This window comes from Podarcis muralis, chromosome 2, assembly GCF_964188315.1.
Source record: "Podarcis muralis chromosome 2, rPodMur119.hap1.1, whole genome shotgun sequence".
Taxonomy (NCBI): Eukaryota; Metazoa; Chordata; class Lepidosauria; order Squamata; family Lacertidae; genus Podarcis; species Podarcis muralis.
The window spans coordinates 122,819,262-122,839,847 of NC_135656.1; the positions used below are offsets into that span (position 1 = coordinate 122,819,262).

The 20,586-nt window shown below is 43.9% G+C and overlaps 2 protein-coding genes across 2 annotated transcripts; both read right to left on the minus strand.

Moving 5' to 3' along the window:
• Positions 1-1,505: 1,505 nt before the first annotated feature.
• On the minus strand, positions 1,506-15,559 carry LOC144326828 (vomeronasal type-2 receptor 26-like). The gene is made up of 7 exons (XM_077923670.1): positions 15,551-15,559; positions 11,215-11,393; positions 9,948-10,239; positions 7,787-8,590; positions 7,014-7,241; positions 4,001-4,127; positions 1,506-2,416 (listed from the first exon to the last, which is right to left on the minus strand). The coding sequence occupies exons 1-7, from the start codon at positions 15,557-15,559 to the stop codon at positions 1,506-1,508; spliced, it is 2,550 nt and encodes an 849-aa protein (XP_077779796.1).
• Positions 15,560-15,947: 388 nt separating this feature from the next.
• On the minus strand, positions 15,948-20,503 carry LOC114592611 (major histocompatibility complex class I-related gene protein-like). Its single transcript, XM_077923672.1, has 6 exons — positions 20,162-20,503; positions 19,672-19,947; positions 17,899-18,183; positions 17,502-17,563; positions 16,827-16,862; positions 15,948-16,073 (listed from the first exon to the last, which is right to left on the minus strand). The coding sequence occupies exons 1-6, from the start codon at positions 20,418-20,420 to the stop codon at positions 15,948-15,950; spliced, it is 1,044 nt and encodes a 347-aa protein (XP_077779798.1). The 5' UTR covers positions 20,421-20,503.
• Positions 20,504-20,586: the final 83 nt, after the last annotated feature.

Sequence of the window (20,586 nt, forward strand, 5' to 3'; positions counted from 1 at the left end):
TAAACCTTTTTCTTCACAGATTCTCTGCACTTCCCCATTTTGGGGTCTCCTAACGGGATTAAGCTCTCAATTGTACAAGACGCAGAGACAATAAATACAACCCAGGTGGTTAAGAAAGCCCAACGGAGACTCCATCTCCTCAGAGTATTGCGGAAGAACAATGCCAATCAACATTTGATGATCTCCTTCTAAGGTAAAGGTAAAGGTATCCCTGCCGGTACGGGCCAGTCTTGCCAGACTCTAGGGTTGTGCGCTCATCTCACTCTAGAGGCTGGGAGCCAGCGCTGTCCGAAGACACTTCCAGGTCACGTGGCCAGCGTGACAAGCTGCATCTGGCGAGCCAGCGCAGCACACGGAACGCCGTTTACCTTCCCGCTGGTAAGCGGTCCCTATTTATCTACTTGCACCCGGGGGTGCTTTCGAACTGCTAGGTTGGCATGCGCTGGGACCGAGCAACGGGAGCGCACCCCGCCGTGGGGATTCGAACCCCCGACCATGCGATCGGCAAGTCCTAGTCGCTGAGGTTTTACCCACAGCGCCACCCTCTCCTTCTACTGGTCCACAATAGAAAGTGCCCTTTCATACTGCATTACGGTGTGGTACGCTAGTTTGACATCAACTGATAGGAAGTGCCTACAGAGGGTGGTGAACACAGCACAAGATATTATGGGCTGTCCTGTGAATCTGCTGGATGAAATAGCAGAAGAACGTTGCCTCAGGAGAGTGAGGAAAATTCTCAGGGATGATTCACACCCTGGCTGGCACTTTCTTGATCTCCTGCCCTTGGACAGAAGGTATAGAAGCATGATTAGTCGCACCAACAGGGTAAAAAACAGCTTCTATCCATGGGTTGTTAGGCTGCTGAATGAAAAGATAACAACAGGGCAACTGACTTCCGGGTTTGGTGAGTGTGCGTCAGAAAATGAGGGGAATTAAGACTAAGAGAGCTGAGTGGGGGGTGCTCGTGTAATCTCACTGTATACAAATTGCACAAGTGACAATAAAGTATTTCAGTTTCAAACACAGATGCTGACAGCTTTGCATCACCAGGAACACATTGCCCCAGTATGATCTAGCATGTCCATTTTCTTCCTAAATTGTAGCATGCTGCCCTAGAGGTTTGATCTTAACAACTCCTATGCAGCTTGGGCACTACACAATGTCTTGTCCTCCACCATCTTCTTATGCCACCTTGAAGTTTCTAAGAGCCACTTCTGATGGTTCATCTTCAAATATCTTAAGGGTTGTCACATGGAAGATGGAGCAGGCTTGTTTTCTCCTGCTCTGGAGGGTAGGAACCATACCAATGGATTCAAATTGCAAGAAAGGAGATTCTGACTAAACATTAAAAGCAGGGTGGGAGACTACCGTATATTAAAGCATTCCACCTACTCATCCCACATGTATGGATGCAGAGGTGGTGAGGAGCAGAATCCTCTGACATAATCTGAAGTTTGATGTTGTGCTTGCTGAACAACACATCTGAAAAACAGTTTCAAGAAGAATCAGTTTTCTAATTTAGTTTTTGTGGATAAATATGCCTTTGTATTTAGATCTGGCCTCAATATAATAATGTAGCATTTGGGCATGAAGATGCAGCCCAGGAGCCCAGCACTGGAGGCCAACATAGAGAAGACTTGCACAGCTACCATATATTTCCCCTTGGTGCTCAGGTAGGTGGGCACAAAGGACACCCAAACACTGCAGAAGACCAGCATGCTGAAGGTGATCAGCTTGGCTTCATTGAAGGCCCCAGGCAGATTCCTTGCTAAGAAAGCCACTGTGAAGCAGATGGCAGCCAGGAAGCCCATGTAGCTGAGGGCAGCGTAAAACATGGCAACAGACCCTTCGTTGCATTGTAGGATGATCTCTTTAACCTGGGAGCTTGTGTCAAAGTCCTGGAATGGAGGAGAGGTCCCCAGCCAGATGCTGCAGATGACCACTTGGAGAGTGGAACAGAAAATGACAATGGTGTTTGCCAAACACTTCCCTAGCCATCTCCTCACCCTGTTTCCTGGCTTTCTGGCCAGGAAGGCCAACACCACAGTGATGGTTTTTGCCAACACAGAAGAAATGGCAACTGAGAAAATGATGCTGAAGGCTGTTTGTCGGAGAAGGCAGGTCACTTTCCTTGGCCTTCCAATGAACAGGAAGGAAGATAAAAAGGAAAGCAGGAGGGATACAAGGAGGATGCAGGAGAGGTCCCAGTTGTTGGCTTTGACTATGGGAGTGTCTTTATAGTTAACAAAGATTCCCAGCACTAAACCTGTGGTTAAAGTTAAGAAGAAGGCAAAGGAAGCTAGGAGGGTTCCCAATTGTTCTTCATAAGCCAAGAAGGTGACAATCTTGGGTACACATTGATCTCGGTCCTGGTTTGGATGCTTCTCTTCAGCACACCTTGAGCAATGCTCTGCATCTGCAAAGACAATACAAATACAGGTTTTTATTTGCAAAAGATAAACCAAAAGTGGTCCCTACTCTTTGTTTTTGTCTTTGTTCGCATCCATCAGGGGTGTGCCATCGGGGGTAAACTTGAACTGTCCTACTGTTTAAAAACTGTATCCCATAAAAATCATTGCACACGACCAAGGAGGTTGGGATTGGAGAACAGCCTTGACCAAAGGTGTCATGGGCTTTGAAGACACTCCAACATGCTAAGAAGAAACATGCTAAGAGGAAGGCACGCTTGGCAAATCCACACCGTGATCAACTTCCACCCGGAAACCAATGTCCCCACTGTGGAACGACGTGTGGATCCAGAATTGGCCTCCACAGTCACTTACGGACTCACTGTTAAAACAGTGTTCATGGAAGACAATCTTACTCGGCTACGAGTGATCGCCAAATAAGAAGACCACAATGAGGAAGGCCTTCCTTCAAGGTAGCAAAAAACTATGTCACATGGTTTGGGGAGAAAAAAATGAACCGGCCAGAGGTCCTCTAGTCATTCCTGTTCCCGGGGGTGACAGGTATTCATTTATTTATTGTCCATACAACTTTTTAAACAATATTGGAACTCCTTATCCTGACAACAATTTTAAATTTATTTCAGTAATTCAACTTAAAAGGTTTGTTATAATTGTTATGATTATGACATACAGCTGATGAAAACCCCAAATTAACAATCTCAGAAAATTAGAATATTGTGAAAAGGTGCAGTAGCTATTCAATCCATAACATCTGCAATGGGTTCAGTAGGAAGCACAATCTTGGGGAAGGCTGCTGACCTGACAGTTGTGCAGAAAGCCATCATTGAGACCCTCCATAAGGAGGGAAGGTCTCAAAAGGTAATTGCAGAAGAAGTTGGATGTTCCCAAAGTGCTGTATCAAAGCACATTAATGGAAAGTTATGCGGAAGGGAAAAGTGTGGAAGAAAAAGGTGCACAAGCAGCAGGGACAACCATTTAAAGGCTCAGGAACCCATTACAGGTGTTATGGATTGAATAGCTACTGCACCTTTTCACAATATTCTAATTTTCTGAGATTGTTTATTTGGGGTTTTCATCAGCTGTACGCCATAATCATCACAATTATAACAAATAAAGGCTTGACATATCTCGCTTTGCATGTCATGAGTCTATCTCATATATTAGTTTCACCTTTTAAGTTGAGTTACTGAAATAAATGAACTTCTCCACGATATTCTAATTTTTTGAGTTTCACCTGTAAATTTGGAACAGTTATGAAATAATGAATCTTAGGGCAGAACTCAGGCATCCTGGGTTGCAGATCACTGCTTTATATCTCATAGACAGGGCTTTTTTCAACCGGAACTCAGTTCCTGCACCTCTCAGGTGCGCAACATTGCTATCCTAAGAGAATGATGGAGATGTTCACGGTGAGCTCTGTCACTTCTTTTTCTAGAAAAATAGCACTGCTCACAGACTTCACACCTACTCTCCACAAAATATTCAACCACGTTTCTAATATTAAAGAAATGATTCTACAACATGGAGACCCCTTTCCTGAGAATATTGCTACATGTTGGAGTTCATCCCACCTTCGTGAGTGGAGATGGTCCCTTCCGCACAGGGAAGACAGTCATAGCAGCAGAGTGGCTTTGCTTCCTGAACCACCTTGGCAGATCCAGGGCTGCAGCTTGCCGTGCACCTGGAAGGAGGCAGGGTCTAAGCATAAAGACAAGGGGGCGCCAAGGAAAATAGGTTAGGCTTATTTTGTCATGGAAATGAGGCCACAAAACAATAACAACAATTTATTTATACCCCGCCCATCTGGCTGGGTTTCCCCAGCCACTCTGGGCGGCTTCCAACAATTAAAATACAGTGGTCTGTTAAACATTAAAAGCTTCCCTAAACAGGGCTGCCTTCAGATGTCTTCTAAAAGTCTGGTAGTTGTTGTTCTCTTTGACATCTGGTGGGAGGGCGTTCCACATGGCGGGTGCCACTACCGAGAAGGCCCTCTGCCTGGTTCCCTGTAACTTGGCTTCTCGTAGCGAGGGAACCGCCAGAAGGCCCTCGGTGCTGGACCTCAGTGTCCGGGCAGAATGATGGGGGTGGAGACGCCCCTTCAGGTATAGGCCTTATTTTGGCATGGAAATGAGGCACAAGGTATTGGCACAAAAATGGAAGCAAGAGGAATTACCGACGAAAAAAGAAGGGCAGGTGAAATTGATGGACTATGCAGAATTAGATAAATTAACAGGAAGGATTCGAAACCTGCGGGGCCAGAGATTCTTAGAAGACTGGAGTAAATATATGAACTATTTGAAAAGCAATTGTAATGAACAGAATACGCTAGTAGGACTGCAAGAAGTTTTGTAAGGAGGACTATTTGAAATATTGCAAGAAAGAGTAATAGAGAAATTAAGCAATTAAGTGATAAAGAATGAAAAATCATCAGAGGTGTTGACGGAAGTCTAAAACATTGTATAAGATAAGAAGTTATGTTATATGTTTGTTGGAAATATGTTTTTAAAAACCAATAAAAATGTGTGTGTGTGTGTGTGTGTGTGTGTGTGTGTGTGGCAATGAGGTACAAGGTTGGGGAGGGCCACAATATTAATCAATTCTTCTAGCTATTCTAGCCTTATGTTTAGTTAAAAGCATCAATTAAAGTTGTGGCGCTCCGCACCACATACCGTAGCTGCTAGCTGCCCAAGTGAATTCAGTGACATTCAGTGGCTATTTCCAGCTCCTGCAGGTCCACTAGCTGTGATAGTTCCTAAGACAGGGTTAGTCTGGACGCAGTTTTCTATGCTCTGATAACCTCCTGGCTGTACTATTGTTGAGCTACCCTTCAAGACAATCCAGAGGCTGCAGCAGGTGCAAACTGTAGCTACCAGGTTATTCATTGTGGGGAAAGCCAAATGGAACGACATTTCACCAATCCTCTGAGAATTTTTGGTATTGGAAAAAAAGAGTGAGTGTGAAAAGAAATTTGTACTAAACTGGCAATCAGGACATTAATTTTTTTTAATGTCAGTCTGATGCAGAATTGTGGGGAGCTGAACTCAAGACTGGAATAATGAAAATCTGAAATATATGGAAATTGAGAGAGTCACTGAAATTTGCATAGTACCAAACCTCCAGTAACTACACAGGCTCCATGTTTGCTACTGAAGACAATTTATCAAATGGGTACATATGATAAATGGATCAGAACCTAAGTTCTCAGAAGACTTTAAGGTAAACACTGAGAGCCATAGGATATGATCCAATTACAGACTCATTGATTAGTGTAGAATATTTCCCAGGAATGTGAAACAGAGCCTTCACTGTTGCAGCACTGTAGATAAGGGAATTCATATGTCTATTTTCTCTGTACTGTGCCCATGGCATTTAATGAATGAAGGGAATAATAATGGCATAATAAATTATTATTAATAAATTATTATTAATAAGCGTTTCCAGTTTAATTAGGGCAGGGGTTGGAGGAAAAGTGGGCCACTTCATCTGGTTACTAAAATAAGCAGCCTCCTTACACCACAAACATCTGAATGCTACATGTACAATTTAATAGGGACCTACTACTAAATGGGGACATGGGTGGCGCTGTGGGTTAAACCACAGAGCCTAGGACCTGCCAATCAGAAGGTCGGCGGTTTGAATCCCTGCGACGGGGTGAGCTCCCGTTGCTCGGTCCCTGCTCCCGCCAACCTAGCAGTTCGAAAGCAAGTCAAAGTGCAAGTAGATAAAGAGGTACCGCTCCGGCGGGAAGGCAAACGGCGTTTCCGTGAGCTGCCCTGGTTCGCCAGAAGCGGCTCAGTCATGCTGGCCACACGACCCGGAAGCTGTACGCCGGCTCTCTCGGCCAATAAAGCGAGATGAGCGCCGCAACCCCAGAGTCAGTCACAACTGGACCTAATGGTCAGGGGTCCCTTTACCTTTACCTTTACTACTAAATGAAAAGAAATCCTGGATGCTGATGTTGAAAATATGAATCCCTATGACTCACATGTGTGGAGTAAATAACATGTGTGTGGTGGGGGGGATAAACTCACTCTCTAGTAGCCCCCAGTTGCAGAGTTTAAACTCACAATGTGAAACAGCATAGTGAAGTGTTAGGAATGTAGGCTGCTAATACTGTTAAGTAAGTTTAAAAAGCTTTACTTACGAAACATTCCAAAGGTCAGATTCATGCATTTATCCAAGCAGCAGCAAGGAGAACAAAGGCAAAATACTCAAGTAGAAAGTACAGTATATCATTCCAAACTTGTGTGCTAAGCTTGGAGCTTGCTTAGGCACATCCTCCTTGGTCATTTACATGACATGGAGAGAGCAACATGGCAAGAAGAGAAGGCTTCACTTCCTCTTTCATTGGAAAAGAGGGGGCTCGAGTTAGCTATGCTCTGGTTGTAATATTGTTGAGCTATCCTACAATACAATACAGAACAGAACAGGGGTTGTCTTAAACCTTTCATGAACTAATTAGCACTCAATCAAAGTTATGTTTGACCGCAATCTCCCACAGATGTTGACAGGCATGTGGAGGTAGACCATAGTTAGAGCTGTTGAGGTGGGAAATACCATAGAAAAATAGATGAATTCTCTCACCTGTTTGAGCCCTTTGGGCCAAGCACCGGCATCCTGGTTGGTGGAGAACTGTAGATCTCGGGATCCCTGTCTGTTGATACTCCCCAACTTCACTCTAAGGATGGACTTGTTGGGAAACTTCACCCAATTCACAATGTCCAAGTCAGCTGCCAGTTCTCCATTCTCATCCAAATATACTCCATCCATGGAAGAATTGTAAAACTGGGAGTTTCCCAGGAAAGGGTGGAGCTAGAATGGCAGAGAAAAGAGTATCATCTAGAATAAGGGGAAATTATACTGGCTATCCAATTCTGCTGAGAAGAGAGGACTCCCTGGAAAAGACCCTGATGTTGGGAAAGATTGAGGGCACGAGGAGAAGCGGACGACAGAGGACGAGATGGTTGGACAGTGTTCTCAAAGCTACCAGCATTAGTTTGACCAAACTGCGGGAGGCAGTAGAAGACAGGAGTGCCTGGCATGCTCTGGTCCATGGGGTCACGAAGAATCGGACATGACTAAGCAACTAAACAACAACAACAATCCAATTCTGCCCATTTCATGCTTAGATCTCCTTTGACCTGGGGCTGGGTGCAGACTCAAGTAGCTGTGTCTTTAAGCTTCTGCTTGGGAACGTGATATTTTGTAGACCCATTTCTGAAGTGACCTGAATTGGTCCCTAAATTTTTTACCTCCCCACACTACACATGTTCTCAGACAAATCCAAGAAAATGATTCTGGAATGGTACGACTGATTGTTACGTCTGGCAGAGATGTCTGTGATGGGAATGAAATACCTGCCATGCCAGTAGCCTTTGAACTTCCAGTTTGTACTTTGCCCTCTGCTGAGATCTGGATGAATATGCAGCATTTATGGCGCGAGCCACAGCTTGGACAGTGTTGTAGATCCTGTAGCTGTCTAGAGAGAGGATCCTTTCCAGATCGTCTTGGGGAAGCATCTCCAGTTTCTCCCTCTCTCTGCATCTTCTCCAGCCTTTCACTGAGAATGCATGCTTTGAATAGGAGCAATTAAAAGCTTCCTCCCAAAACTTTTTAATACCAGAGAGGAAGGGTAGAAAACCACCGTATTTTGCCTGTTTATTTGTCTCCAAAAAGAAAGAAAGAATGCCGTGGATGTGTTGGAAAGATAAGCCACTGTAATTTAACTCCAAGGAGATGTCCCACATAGCCGTGGTGATCAAGACTTTCCCTGTCTTGGGTTTTAAGAGGTTGAATGTTTTTTCTATAATTATGATTCCCAGGGATAAATAATTAGTTTCTACATAGTAAAGAAACACATTGACTTGTCTCCACTTTTGGAATGGTAGGAAACTGATATACACAGGTTGATTGTCAACTAGGGGGATGCTCTGTGAGATGGGAACACAAATGCCATTCTCAGTGAGCAGAGGCAGCAACATCTTTAAGAATCTCTCTCCGTTGTCGGTGTCTGGAGCAAAGAGACCAACGAACGTCCATCTGAAGTGTTGGAGCAGCTTGACAATCCCTGAATATTGGGCTTCTTCTTTGGGGACCATTCGATAGAAAAAAGGGAACTGCCTCTTATCACTGAGAACTTGGGAGACAAATGCATAACTGACCTGGCAAAAGAAGTAAGATGGTTGACTTGTTTCGGATCAAAGCCTTTTATTATTATTACTCCAAATAAAAACTATTTACCTTGTAAATGCAAATCTTTGTGCTGAGGCAATGACTTGACACGTAAGATCAGATGGGATTTTAATATCTAGGAATTCCCTGGGTCCCTGTTTTTATTTGTTCTTAATAGGCTTTAATACTACGATTTTACTACTCTTTGTTACTTTATTTGCATATATAGTTCATTATTGTCATAAAATGCATGCACCGCTTGAAACAATAGCTCTCAAAGCAGTTTATGGAAAGTACGGAAATCAAGAAAAATTACAGCAATACTTTAAAACATATGAAGGTTAAAATAGTTAAAACAGGTTAAAATTACCTCAACCTTTAAAGCATCCGAATAGGCTTATTGTTGTAGTTTGCCACTTAGATGCTTTCAAAATGTTATGCTATCATCTGTCATCTATCTATCTATCTATCTATCATCCATCTATCTATCATCTATATCTATCTATCTATCTATCTATCTATCTATCTATCTATCTATCTATCTATCTATCATCTATCATCTATCATCTATCATCTATCTATATCTAATCTATCACCATATAACATGTTTAATGTGGGCAAAACATATCTACTTTCCCAAATATTTAGTGGCATGGCCACCTATACTAGAGACCTCGTTTATTCCCCTTTATTCCCCATACAGAGAGTGCTGAGAACCACCATTTGACATGAAGATGACTTGAAAGAGTGAAGTTTCCCAGCTGAACATTCCCACTCTTCTGCTGTTTTTGCCTAAAAGGACAGCCCAGCTGTTTACTGGCATTCATTCCCCCATCGTTTCCTCTTACAATTAATTAAATAGAAAAAAGAAGGAGGCTTAAGCCTGCGATCCTAGACACACTGTCCTCTATCATCTTAAATCCTCTTTCCCTATTGGTTTTGTCCCCATATGTGTTCATGTGGTCTGAACTGGCATTGACTGATTGGGGGCAAGACTCTAGAGTAATAGTGGATTACTCATGTCGACCTGGGATGCTACAGTAGCAAAATAGGTTAATCCAATACTTGGAACATTAGAAAAAATCCAATATTTGACACTGAGGGCCCCCCCCCATTTAATGTATCCATCATAGTCAGTTCATCAGTATCATTTAATTCCAATACCGTCCCCCCCAAAAAAACCACAATTGTTTGTGACAGCTTTTAAAAATAAAAATCCTAACATCCCAGGTCTTCCTCATTTTTAAGAGGAAGACATTATATCAACACTATGCAAAATATACATAGCTTTTGAGTTTTCTAGAATTAGACTAGGACAGAAAATGCCACACCCCTCTCCATTCCTACCTGTGGGATGTTATAGATACTCAGGATCCTGGAAATCTGGATGGAGTTGTGAGACTCAGCCCCTTCAAGAACAGCAACCAAGTTATTCTGTCCTCCGCAGTTGTAGTTTGGAACATTCACCTGCCCAGAAGAGAGCTGGTCTACCAAGGCTTCGTACGTCACCCTTCCACGGAAAAAGTTATCATGGATATTATAGCCCAGAGTGGTGTTGGGTAAGAGCCTGGAATTCTGATTGATCTCCTCAATGGCAAACAAGAGGGACAGAGGTTTCCAGTACTTTGTGGCTGCTTTACTGCCAAAATAAAATGATCAAGAATAGTTGCAATAAATGTAGGCCAGAGACAATAAACACACTTCCAAGAAGAACAAAGTGTGATAGAAAACTGCATTTAGGTATTGTCATAGTACACAGATCAAACCTCTCCATTCTTAAGGAAATCAGCCCTGAGTGCTCACTGGAAGGACAGATCGTGAAGCTGAGGCTCCAATACTTTGGCCACCTCATGAGAAAACTCCCTGGAAAAGACCCTGATGTTGGGAAAGATGGAGGGCACAAGGAGAAGGGGACGACAGAGGATGAGATGGTTGGATACTGTTCTCGAAGCTACCAGCATGAGTTTGACCAAACTGCGGGAGGCAGTGGAAGACAGGAGGAGTGCCTGGCGTGCTCTGGTCCAGGGGGTCACGAAGAGTCAGACACGACTAAACGACTAAACAACAACAACATAGTACACAACCCAATCAGTATGAACGCTCAGGAAGCAGCGAGTGTCATATACTTCCCCGCTAAACATTGTGGAAACAGACCAGAATGAATACTCAACCAAGAGGTAATCTGGAAGTGACCCTCCAGTGTTTCCTAGCTGAAAACTTATGGACAGCTGATATGTTGCTAAAATGTCATAGTGGATTTGGTCCTACTTTCCAAACAGAAAACATGCCACTGGGCAACATTTGCTTATTTAATAAGCAGCTATCGGGATCACCTGGAGAGAGTGCCCTGCCCTTTTCCACTTTCAAAACCAAGAAAGAACTGCTTTGTCTTACATTTCTATACTTTACAGTTGGAAGGGGACCTTGCTAATAACATCTTGAAAGGACAAGCCATGCAATCAATGGTGCCTCAGCACAGATGCACTGCTGAATCTCTCCCCAAAGACAAAACAGGACAAGGATTAACAGGAGCACAAAAGAGCACCGTCATTGGGAATGTTTGGGGTTCATTCAATTGTCAGCTTGTGGAGCAGCAGTAACCAGGTTGACTTACAGTCTGAAGCTGGTAGAGGGAGACTTATTGAAGACGTATGAATGAAATAAAGCTCTTGTAGCAGAAATGACCGCGCTGATGAGGTGATCTCCTGGTTTGTAATAATTGAATGGGTCAATCCATTCTCTCTCTAAAGTCAAGGGGCATTTCACTTCCACCATTCCCAAATCTGCGTAGGGCTGAAGGAGCAAAAGGAGCAAACGTGGTATCATTTCTCGTCTGCCTTGAACAGTCCTCTCCCATGGAACTGCTCCTCTCAGTTGGAAGATTGTAGATGAAGCCAAACTAGACGATTTAGCTGAGATTCATGCACTGCAGTGGGTTGGGCTCGATGACCCGTGGGTCCTTTCCAACCTTACTATTCTATGATTCTTTAAGCAAAGTTCAGTGGCTTTCCTAACATTGATGGAGCCCAACCAAGACTTACAGTCTGAAGGGGATGGAAATCAACCTCACACCTGTGTAGTCTGTACAAAACTCTCACCTAAGCTCTCAGTAGTAAAGGAGATACTTATGCACCAGCCCTTTGCAGCTCAGATACAAGATATTACATCATGGGGCTCTTGAATCAGATGTTTACTTCAGTGGGCTCCAAGGCAATATTTTGACAAATCCCTGGAGCTTTGTTGAGAAGATTAAAAAAATTGCTATGATTTTGATAATTATAAGGGAAAGAACAACTGACTCCACAACCTCCTGATTTTTCAATGTGGCTCCATATTTTTCAGGGGAAAAACAATGCTGTCCAGGGTTGTAAAGACTGCGGAGAGAATAATTGGGTGCACTCTTCCCACCTTGGAGCAAATCTATGCTTCCAGGTGCCATAAGAAAGCTGCAGAGATAGTGCAGGATAGTGCACACCCCAGAAATGATCTCTTTCAGCTTCTGCCTTCTGGAAGAAGGTACAGGGTTATAAAGACTAGGACTAGCCACCTGAGAAACAGTTTTTATCCAAATGCGATTTGGGTTTTAAATGCAGTGTAAGGTAGTCTCTGTGGGAATATATTGTATTTAATTATGGGGTATCAGAATTTTTAGGGGGTTAACCAGGCTGGGATAGCTGGAATAGCAGGCTTGTTGGGTTTTGAATGTCGGATGTAGATTTTTTCAGTTTCGTTGTTCTGTATGGGACAATGATAATAAAGAGTATTGTATTGTATTGTATTGTATTGTATTGTATTGTATTGTATTATTGTATTGTATTGTATTGTATTGTATTGTATTGTATTGTATTGTATTGTATTGTATTGTATGCAGGTGCAGGACTACTGTAAAACACGTTGCAGAAACCACCAGATGTGGCTCCAGACTCTGAGGATATCAGAGAGGTCAGCTGAGCATGTCAAAACTTGGTGAAAAACACATTCACAAGAGTCTGGATCAAGGGTTCCTTCTAGGACAGAGGTGGGAACATCTGGTTCATGGGCCAGTTTACACCTGCCAGGTCTTCCCCACTTGGTCTGCCAGACTGTTTTGGTCAAGCCATGCCCACCTGCTCTACAAGAGCCCTTTCGTTGTTGTTGGGAAGTACCATATTTTTTGCTCTATGAGACTCACTTTTCCCCTCCTAAAAAGTAGGGGGAAATGTGTGTGCGTCTTATTGGAGCGGATGCAGGCTGCGCAGCTATCCCAGAAGCCAGAACAGCAAGAGGGATTGCTGCTTTCACTGAGCAGCAATCCCTCTTGCTGTTCTGGCTTCTGAGATTCAGAATATATATTTTTTATTGTTTTCCTCCTCCAAAAACTAGGTGCGTCTTGTGGTCTGGTGCGTCTTATAGAGCGAAAAATACGGTAACTTTCAGAGCAATCCAAGTACACTGCCAAGGGTTTGTCAAAGTTTGCATCTATACCGCAACCTCTAGAGAGCCCCCAAAGCACACTTCCATAAGAACACATAAAAATATTTGCAGGGCATTGCCATTCAAGTGGTGTGTCCCACATCATGTGATCAGTTATGTGGACTGGGGCTTACCTGGGCCCAATATTTTATTCAAGTTGGCACCCCTGTGTCCTGAGAATACTGAGTTACTATTGCTTTATTAAATTGTATCAGGTGTTTTGATACATTTGTTCCCATTGTTTGCTTCATTTATATGCTATTGTGTTTCATATTATAGCGATTGCAATGGGTTTTTTTAATACTATTGTGATCATCCTGAGTGCTATGATTTTTGTAAAGCCATAATTAAAACTCAAACCTTGGAATGCTTGTGTGAACTAAACCTCCAAATGTTTTCTCTGCAAGGAGGGAGGAGGTGGGGGAGCCTCCCCATTGTCTTTTTGTTCACAAATCCTGTCTTAAGGGTATGTCTGTGTATGAAAAGGGTGAGCTTGTGACCTGGCTCAGGAACTAAGTATTTGTCTTTACAAAAGACTGGCCAGGCTCCCCAGGGTATCCAATCAAGTAACCATTAACAGGTAACCTGTCAGACGAGATAAACAATGCACTCAGATTTCTGCTGTAGACCACCTCTTCTGTGATGTGGGTATGATGTTTCTGGGGATTGTCTTGGACTCCAGGTGGGTAATATAAAATGTCTATATAAGGGTGGGCACACCTTTGTTCGGGGTCCTCCTCCTTTCCTGTGTGTGAAGGGGCCACCCTGTTGCAACAGTTCAATAACGATCGGGCTTACTAGCTGCTTTGCTTCTCAGTATTCTCTGGTTGGCCTCTGTTATTTTCTCCGACCGATGGAGAACCTGCAAAGGACTCTATAAGGGCTCTTGTGTCCCACATAAGGGAATAAGGGCAAATTTTTGTTTTTTACACTGGGAAAGGCCAGAGTACAACATAACTCCCCAAAACAAAAACAAAAAACAAACAACCCCCCCAAACCACCTTAAAACCAGGAATGTAATTTTAAAAGTTATTTAAAATTATTTAAATATTTTTTCCAAGAAACAGAATATAAGCCTAACATTGTCAAAACAATTGGTTCTGTACCTCTCGCAGAGCAGAAGACTAATACAACAATTTCTTCCATACATTACCATCATCATCAACAACATAATAAAACATCAAACATTAAAAACTTCCCGATACAGAAGATCAGCATCCAAACAAGAACAGAGACCAATGTGTCCCCAAAGTTATCAGCTTCCCGATAAATTCACAGTTGGTGCATGTCAGTAATAAGCGTGTTCATTTGAATACTTTATAAAGATGTACCTTTTTTTCTTTTGCTGTGAGCAATTGTGCTACTACCCAAATACAGTGGTACCTCGCAAGACGGAAAACTCGCTAGACGAAAGGGTTTTTTGTTTTTTGAGCTGCTTCGCAAGACGATTTTCCCTATGGGCTTGCTTCGCAAGACGGAAACGTCTTGCAAGTTTGTTTCCTTTTTCTTAACACCGTTAAAGATCACCGTTAATACAGTTGCGACTTGACTTCGAGGAACAACTCATAGAACGCGGTGTGGTAGCCTTTTTTGAGGTTTGTGAAGACTTTGGTGATTTTTGAAGCTTTTCCAAAACTTTCCCGACACCGTGCTTCGCAAGACGAAAAAACTCGCAAGACGACAAAACTCGCGGAACGAATTAATTTCGTCTTGCGAGGCACCACTGTAAAAGTGATAATTTCCTTGTGCCATAAGGAGACTGTACTTGTTCATGACCTACTTATGATCACAGGACTCATACACTGGATGACAATCACTTTAAAACAATTCTCTCCATATTCTTGCTTGGAGAAAAGTGCCATTTTATCATTAATTCTTTGACCGGTTCCATTTTGCGCTCATATTTTGCTTCTATATATCTTAAGAGGGTGATAAATAAATTCCTGTCTGTAATTACCAACTTTTCAGATTTTTGTAATTTCCCTCAATTTCGCTGATTTGAAATATGTCAGTTAGGTTGTTTTATTTGGTTTTTTTAGAAAATGAATGTAATAAAAACTGTTCAGATAAAATATTATAAAATAGTTATATAAAATATTATAGTTATATGAAAATACCAATAAAACCAATTTTCAAAAAGAGTAATGCTATAAGGTTATCAAAGAAAAAATGTGCAGAGTTTAAGAACAAATATATACAATAAAGTGACCTTTCCAGATAGCTTTGTCTATAAATTGTTTAGAAGTTAGGTGCTGTCATGCTAAAACATCAATTCCATGCCATGGAACATTCCATGCTAAAACATCAATGGACATTCCTTTAAGGAATGTGATCCTTAAAGTGGATCCCCAAAATTTCTCTTTTGAAACTATTTATAGGGGGAACCTACATGGAAGACTTTTGTATCTCAAAGAAATAGACAGTGGTTTGTATTATTTTTCCTCTCTTACTGGCACTTCGGCGATTAGCAAGGGCTTTTGGCTTAATTTGGTGCTTACCTGAGACATGCCGGAATTGAGTTCCGGCTAAAAGAAGACCCGAGTCTCTCCATTATCGATCCCTGGAGTTCCCAATAACTGAACGGGAAAGTTCGGTTCATGCTCTGTAATTTTGCTAAAAGACTTTTTGTGTATGCTGTCTATTAAATGAAAACCCTGAACTTCCCTCCACTTGTGCTGTGATTCCCACTGAACCCCTTGCATGTGGCAAAACAGTATCCAACCCACAATGGACCTTCACCATCCCATCTCTTTGATTTTCACTGCAAATGTAAACTTCAGAGGTAGAGTATGTGCTTGGCATGCAGAAGGTTCCAGCATCAATCCTCAGCATCTCTAGGCATGGCAACCAGTCACTGCAGACAGTGCTTGAAGCTCAGTGGACCAAAGCTCTGATTCAGCTTCCTGTGCCCTTATGAAGCTTGTATAATTTGCAGGCAAAAGCTCTGGAGAAGCACTGAAGATTCACAACAGGCTTTGGGGCACCTTCTTCAGCTCTCTGGCACACCAGCAGAATATCTTGCTGCAGAAATGTAAATGAAAGACTGTTGTTAAGCTGGCATGGTGGAATTGTCAGCATGAAGGCCTTAGGGACTGGAAGGATCTAAGGAGCCATCAAGTCTAGCCTAGTCTTCTGAGGTAGGGCCAACTGAACATCTGCACCAACCCACCACAGCTCAAGTCACATGCAAGGGGCGCTACAGTGAAGGGGAAAGTGTGTAATGGAGAGAGAATTGCAGGGCTCCAAATGAGGACTCATACAAGGAAATGGAGTCACATATTTTCCTTCCTGATCCCTGTAAATGGCCTTCAGGCATACCCTGAAACTCTACCAGGGGGCAACAGAGGAAGCAAATTCTCCATGGAGACAGAAGATAGACAAATCAAATAGGGAGGCATAGGGTGAAAGTAGCCAGCCACTATTATTAATTATTAATTTATACACCACTTAATGCAAAATAAGAGGTAAAACATTTAAACATTAATCAGATATCATCGTTCTGCACCAAGATACTCTTCGTCTCTTTGCCAGCGCTGCTTCTCAGAGTCCATCCCACATACATATTTTGCACCAGAAGAGTCTCTGCACAGAGACAAAGACCAGGCTGGAGACTCATTTCGCCCAGAACATGTCAAGGATGGGGTGGAAAGAGATGTCATGAGTCTTCTGCAGCTTGAGGACCAGTCTAAGAACTAAGCACCACAATTCTCCCCTTGTCCCACCCTAGAGATTGGCTCTGTGTTGGAGAAGCATTTCAAAGAGGGCATCACTCACCTGAAGTTGTTCTGGAGCCACCCTCTCGCCGGTCTCCTGAGGAAGCAGAAGCAGATCATTGGAAGTGGAAGAGACCCCCACCCAACCCAACCCAATCCCTGAGGCTTGGCAACACAAAACCCTCCCCAGCACAGGCTCCATCAGTTTTTAGCAGCCTCAAGTGCCTTACAAGAAGAAGAAGAGTTTGGATTTGATATCCCGCTTTATCACTACCCTAAGGAGTCTCAAAGCGGCTAACATTCTCCTTTCCCTTCCTCCCCCACAACAAACACTCTGTGAGGTGAGTGGGGCTGAGAGACTTCAAAGAAGTGTGACTGGCCCAAGGTCACCCAGCAGCTGCATGTGGAGGAGCGGGGAATCAAACCCAGTTCACCAGATTACGAGTCCACCACTCTTAACCACTACACCACACTGGCTCTCTTGCTTATCTTGCAGGAAATCAGTCCTTGTGCGGATGCAGCCATGGCTACTTTCTTCGGTCATGGTACTAAAACACCATTCACATAGTTTCTGGGCACATCAGGGGAGATGTTTATGGTTACCTGCAGATTTTGATGGGCCACCAGCTATCAAGTCCTCAGCTCATCCTCAAAGTCTAAAACAGCATGATCTCCTTCCTCCCTGCATATGAATTCACAGTTTATACTCACTGATGTATAGTGTGATCCCTGCTACCATCAACACCATAAGAACAGCCCCCGGCACCAAGATGATCCACAGATAGAATACTTTTGAGGCTGAAATGGAGTAAAAAGAGAGAATGATGAATGGGAACCCCAACAAAAAATACTTCTTCATGCAATATATAGAACTATAGAATTTGCCCCCCATCGAAAGGCAGTGAGGGCCACCAACGTGGATGGCTTTAAAGATTAGACAAATTCATGGAGGAGAGACCTATCAATGCCTACGCTCTGCCACCACAATTGGGGGCAGTATGCCCATGAACGATACCAGCAGCTGGGAACTGCAGGTGAGGAGAATGCTGATTTGTTCAGGTCCTGCTTGGACTTCCCATTGGGGCAACTAGTCACCACAGCCAGCCAGCCTTCCTCCCCTCCTCATCACTCACCAGGCTCCTCCCAGGCCAAGTCCAGAGGCTCCGGAAGTCCATCATGTTCCACATGGCACCGGAAGTGGTCCCTATCCTTGGGGTCAACCTTGATGCCGAGCCAGGCGTAATAGGTCCCATCTGAGTTGGGGACCACATCCCTGCGGAAGGTGTCCTGCTCCCAGACCTCCCCATCCTTCATCCACTTGGCGTTGATCTCTCTGGGATAGAATCCGTAGGCCTGGCAGATAAGGGTTTCCAGCCCATCATAACCTGCCATGCGTGTAACTTTCACTGTCGGAGGCTCTGCGAAAAGGACAAAGTTGTTGCTAAAGCACATCTATCAGCACCCTTCCAGCCACTGAGAGGATGGATGCGCTCCTTTAAAGTGGGTGGAGCACTTGATGTAATTTTGACATTCACAGGTCTATAGAAAGTGAGTGTTCAGGAAGAGGAATTATCAGGACACATTGTAGCCAAGCAAAAATACTCAGGACACATTCAGGTGTCCTGGACCTGAGGTTTTCTAGCTGTGTTGTAATAAGTTAGCAAAATACCCCACCACCTGAAGGATCCCCAAGAGATTAGGAGCTCCCGAGATTGGGATTCCGTTGCTACAAAAGGCAGCAATTGGCATTTCTGCACCTTGCATAGTGAGCCTTCTTAGGGCTACAGGGAACAGCATCAATGGGTCTCCGTAGCAGAACCGGAGTCAGATCTCTCTGAACCAGTTGACTTATCTGTGAGGAGCAATGTTAATCTTAAACCACCCCAGAGTTCCTGATACTTCCACTTACCGCATGCAGAAGATCCCTGGTTCCCTGTCCCCTGCCTGAAACTCTGCAAAGCCACGGCCAGTCAGTGTCGATTAGGCGTTGCCAGAGCAGTGTTTGTGGAAACTTAGTGTGCCTGCCAATATCTCGGATAGTGCCCATGAAAGGGCTCCATTCTGGGTTACGCCACAAACCCCATGGTAGCCATTTTGTGACTGACTACTACTTCTAAATTCCTAATGTGCCCATTGGTCCCCAAAGGCTGGCAAACCTCGGCTTAGACCAGGGGTCAGCAAACTTTTTCACCAGGGAGCCAGTGCACTGTCCCTCAGACTTTGTGGGGGGCCGGTCTATATTTTTTTGGGGGGGGGGGGATGAATTAATTCCTATGCCCCACAAATAACCCAGAGATGCATTTTAAATAAAAGCACACATTCTACTCATGTAATTCCCGGACCATCCGTGGGCCGGATTTAGAAGGCCATTGGGCCAGATATAGCCCTGGGCCTTAGTTTGCCTACCCACGGCTTAGACCAGGGGTCAACAAACTTTTTCAGCAGGAAGCTGGTCCACTGTCCCTCAGACGTTGTTGGGGGTCAGACTATATTTTGAAGAAAAGAAAAAATGAATGAATTCCTATGCCCCGCAAATAACCCAGAGATGCTTTTTAAATAAAAGGCCACGTTCTACTCATGTAAAGACACACTGATTCCTGGAATGTCCACGGGCTGGATTTAGAAGGCAATTGGGCTGGATCCGGCACCCGGGCCTTAGTTTGCCTACCCATGGCTTAGACAATAGGGAGTTAGATGGACCATCACTGGTGGAAAACAGGATGGTGGTGGACCTAGTTCAGGGAACTCGTGGCCCTGCAGATGTTGCCGCACTACAACTGCCCTCACCCCTGACCATTGGCCATGTCGACCAAGGTTGATGCAAGTTGTGGGTCCAACAACATGCACAGGAATTCCACAAAGGGAGCTGATTGTTAAGTCTGCGGGATCTGCTTTCCCATTCGCACCTTTCCTCAGCAAAACCTCCTTTCCACACTCCAAGAATTTCGGCAGCCACTCAGGGCACTCCTTTTCCAGGTAGAACTTGATGTGTTGAGACCAGGCCAAGTCAATCTCCCACTTCCTCTTGGTAAACTGTGCTGGAACATCCGTCGCTGTCCAGGTGAGGGTCTCCTTGTCAAAGCTGAGGAAGTCTTCCCCATCATAGCCATATTGGGTATAGCCTGCTCTGTGGCCATCCTCACTCACCTCACAGCCATACGCCATCTGCCAAGTGTGGAAGCCTGAAAGAGAAACATCAGAGTCACAGTAGGATATGCTCTTCCAATTTTCAGGATTAAAAATCCTTCTGATTTATGCTGGAAAACGTGGGAAAGGAAGAGTTCTTTGTTTCTGCTAAAAGTTTCGGCAAGCGAAAAGAAAACACGGTTAATTTCGGTAAAAGACTGCACCTTTATCCCAAAACTTTCAGAGGGGAGTCTCTTGAATGCTGCTCACCTCCACTTTGGTTGTAGTGCTTTTGCAGGTTCTCCACATCTTTGCGGAACCTCAGTTCAGCATTCTGTAATCTCCAAGTGTTTATATTCCATATATGAGGATCATGATTCACAGCATCTTTCATCCATGGGACTCCAGGCACCGCCTGCCTGCTCTGCCTGTCATAGTAAGTAGCTCTCTGGTCATCCACGTATACCTCCGCAGTGAACTCGAAAAGTCCTCTGCTGGGCTCCCAAACTGCAGTGAACCAGCCATGCATGGTGTGAAAGGAGTAGCCTGGAAAGGAAGAAAGGCAGGCAAAGTTAGCAAGTCACAGAATCACAGAATTGTTGAGTTGGCAGGGACCTTCATGATAGCCAACAGTTGCAGGGGGAAAGTCAGGCTGGCTAGAGCTCAGAATGAACTCAGGTTTGCAAGAGAGGTTG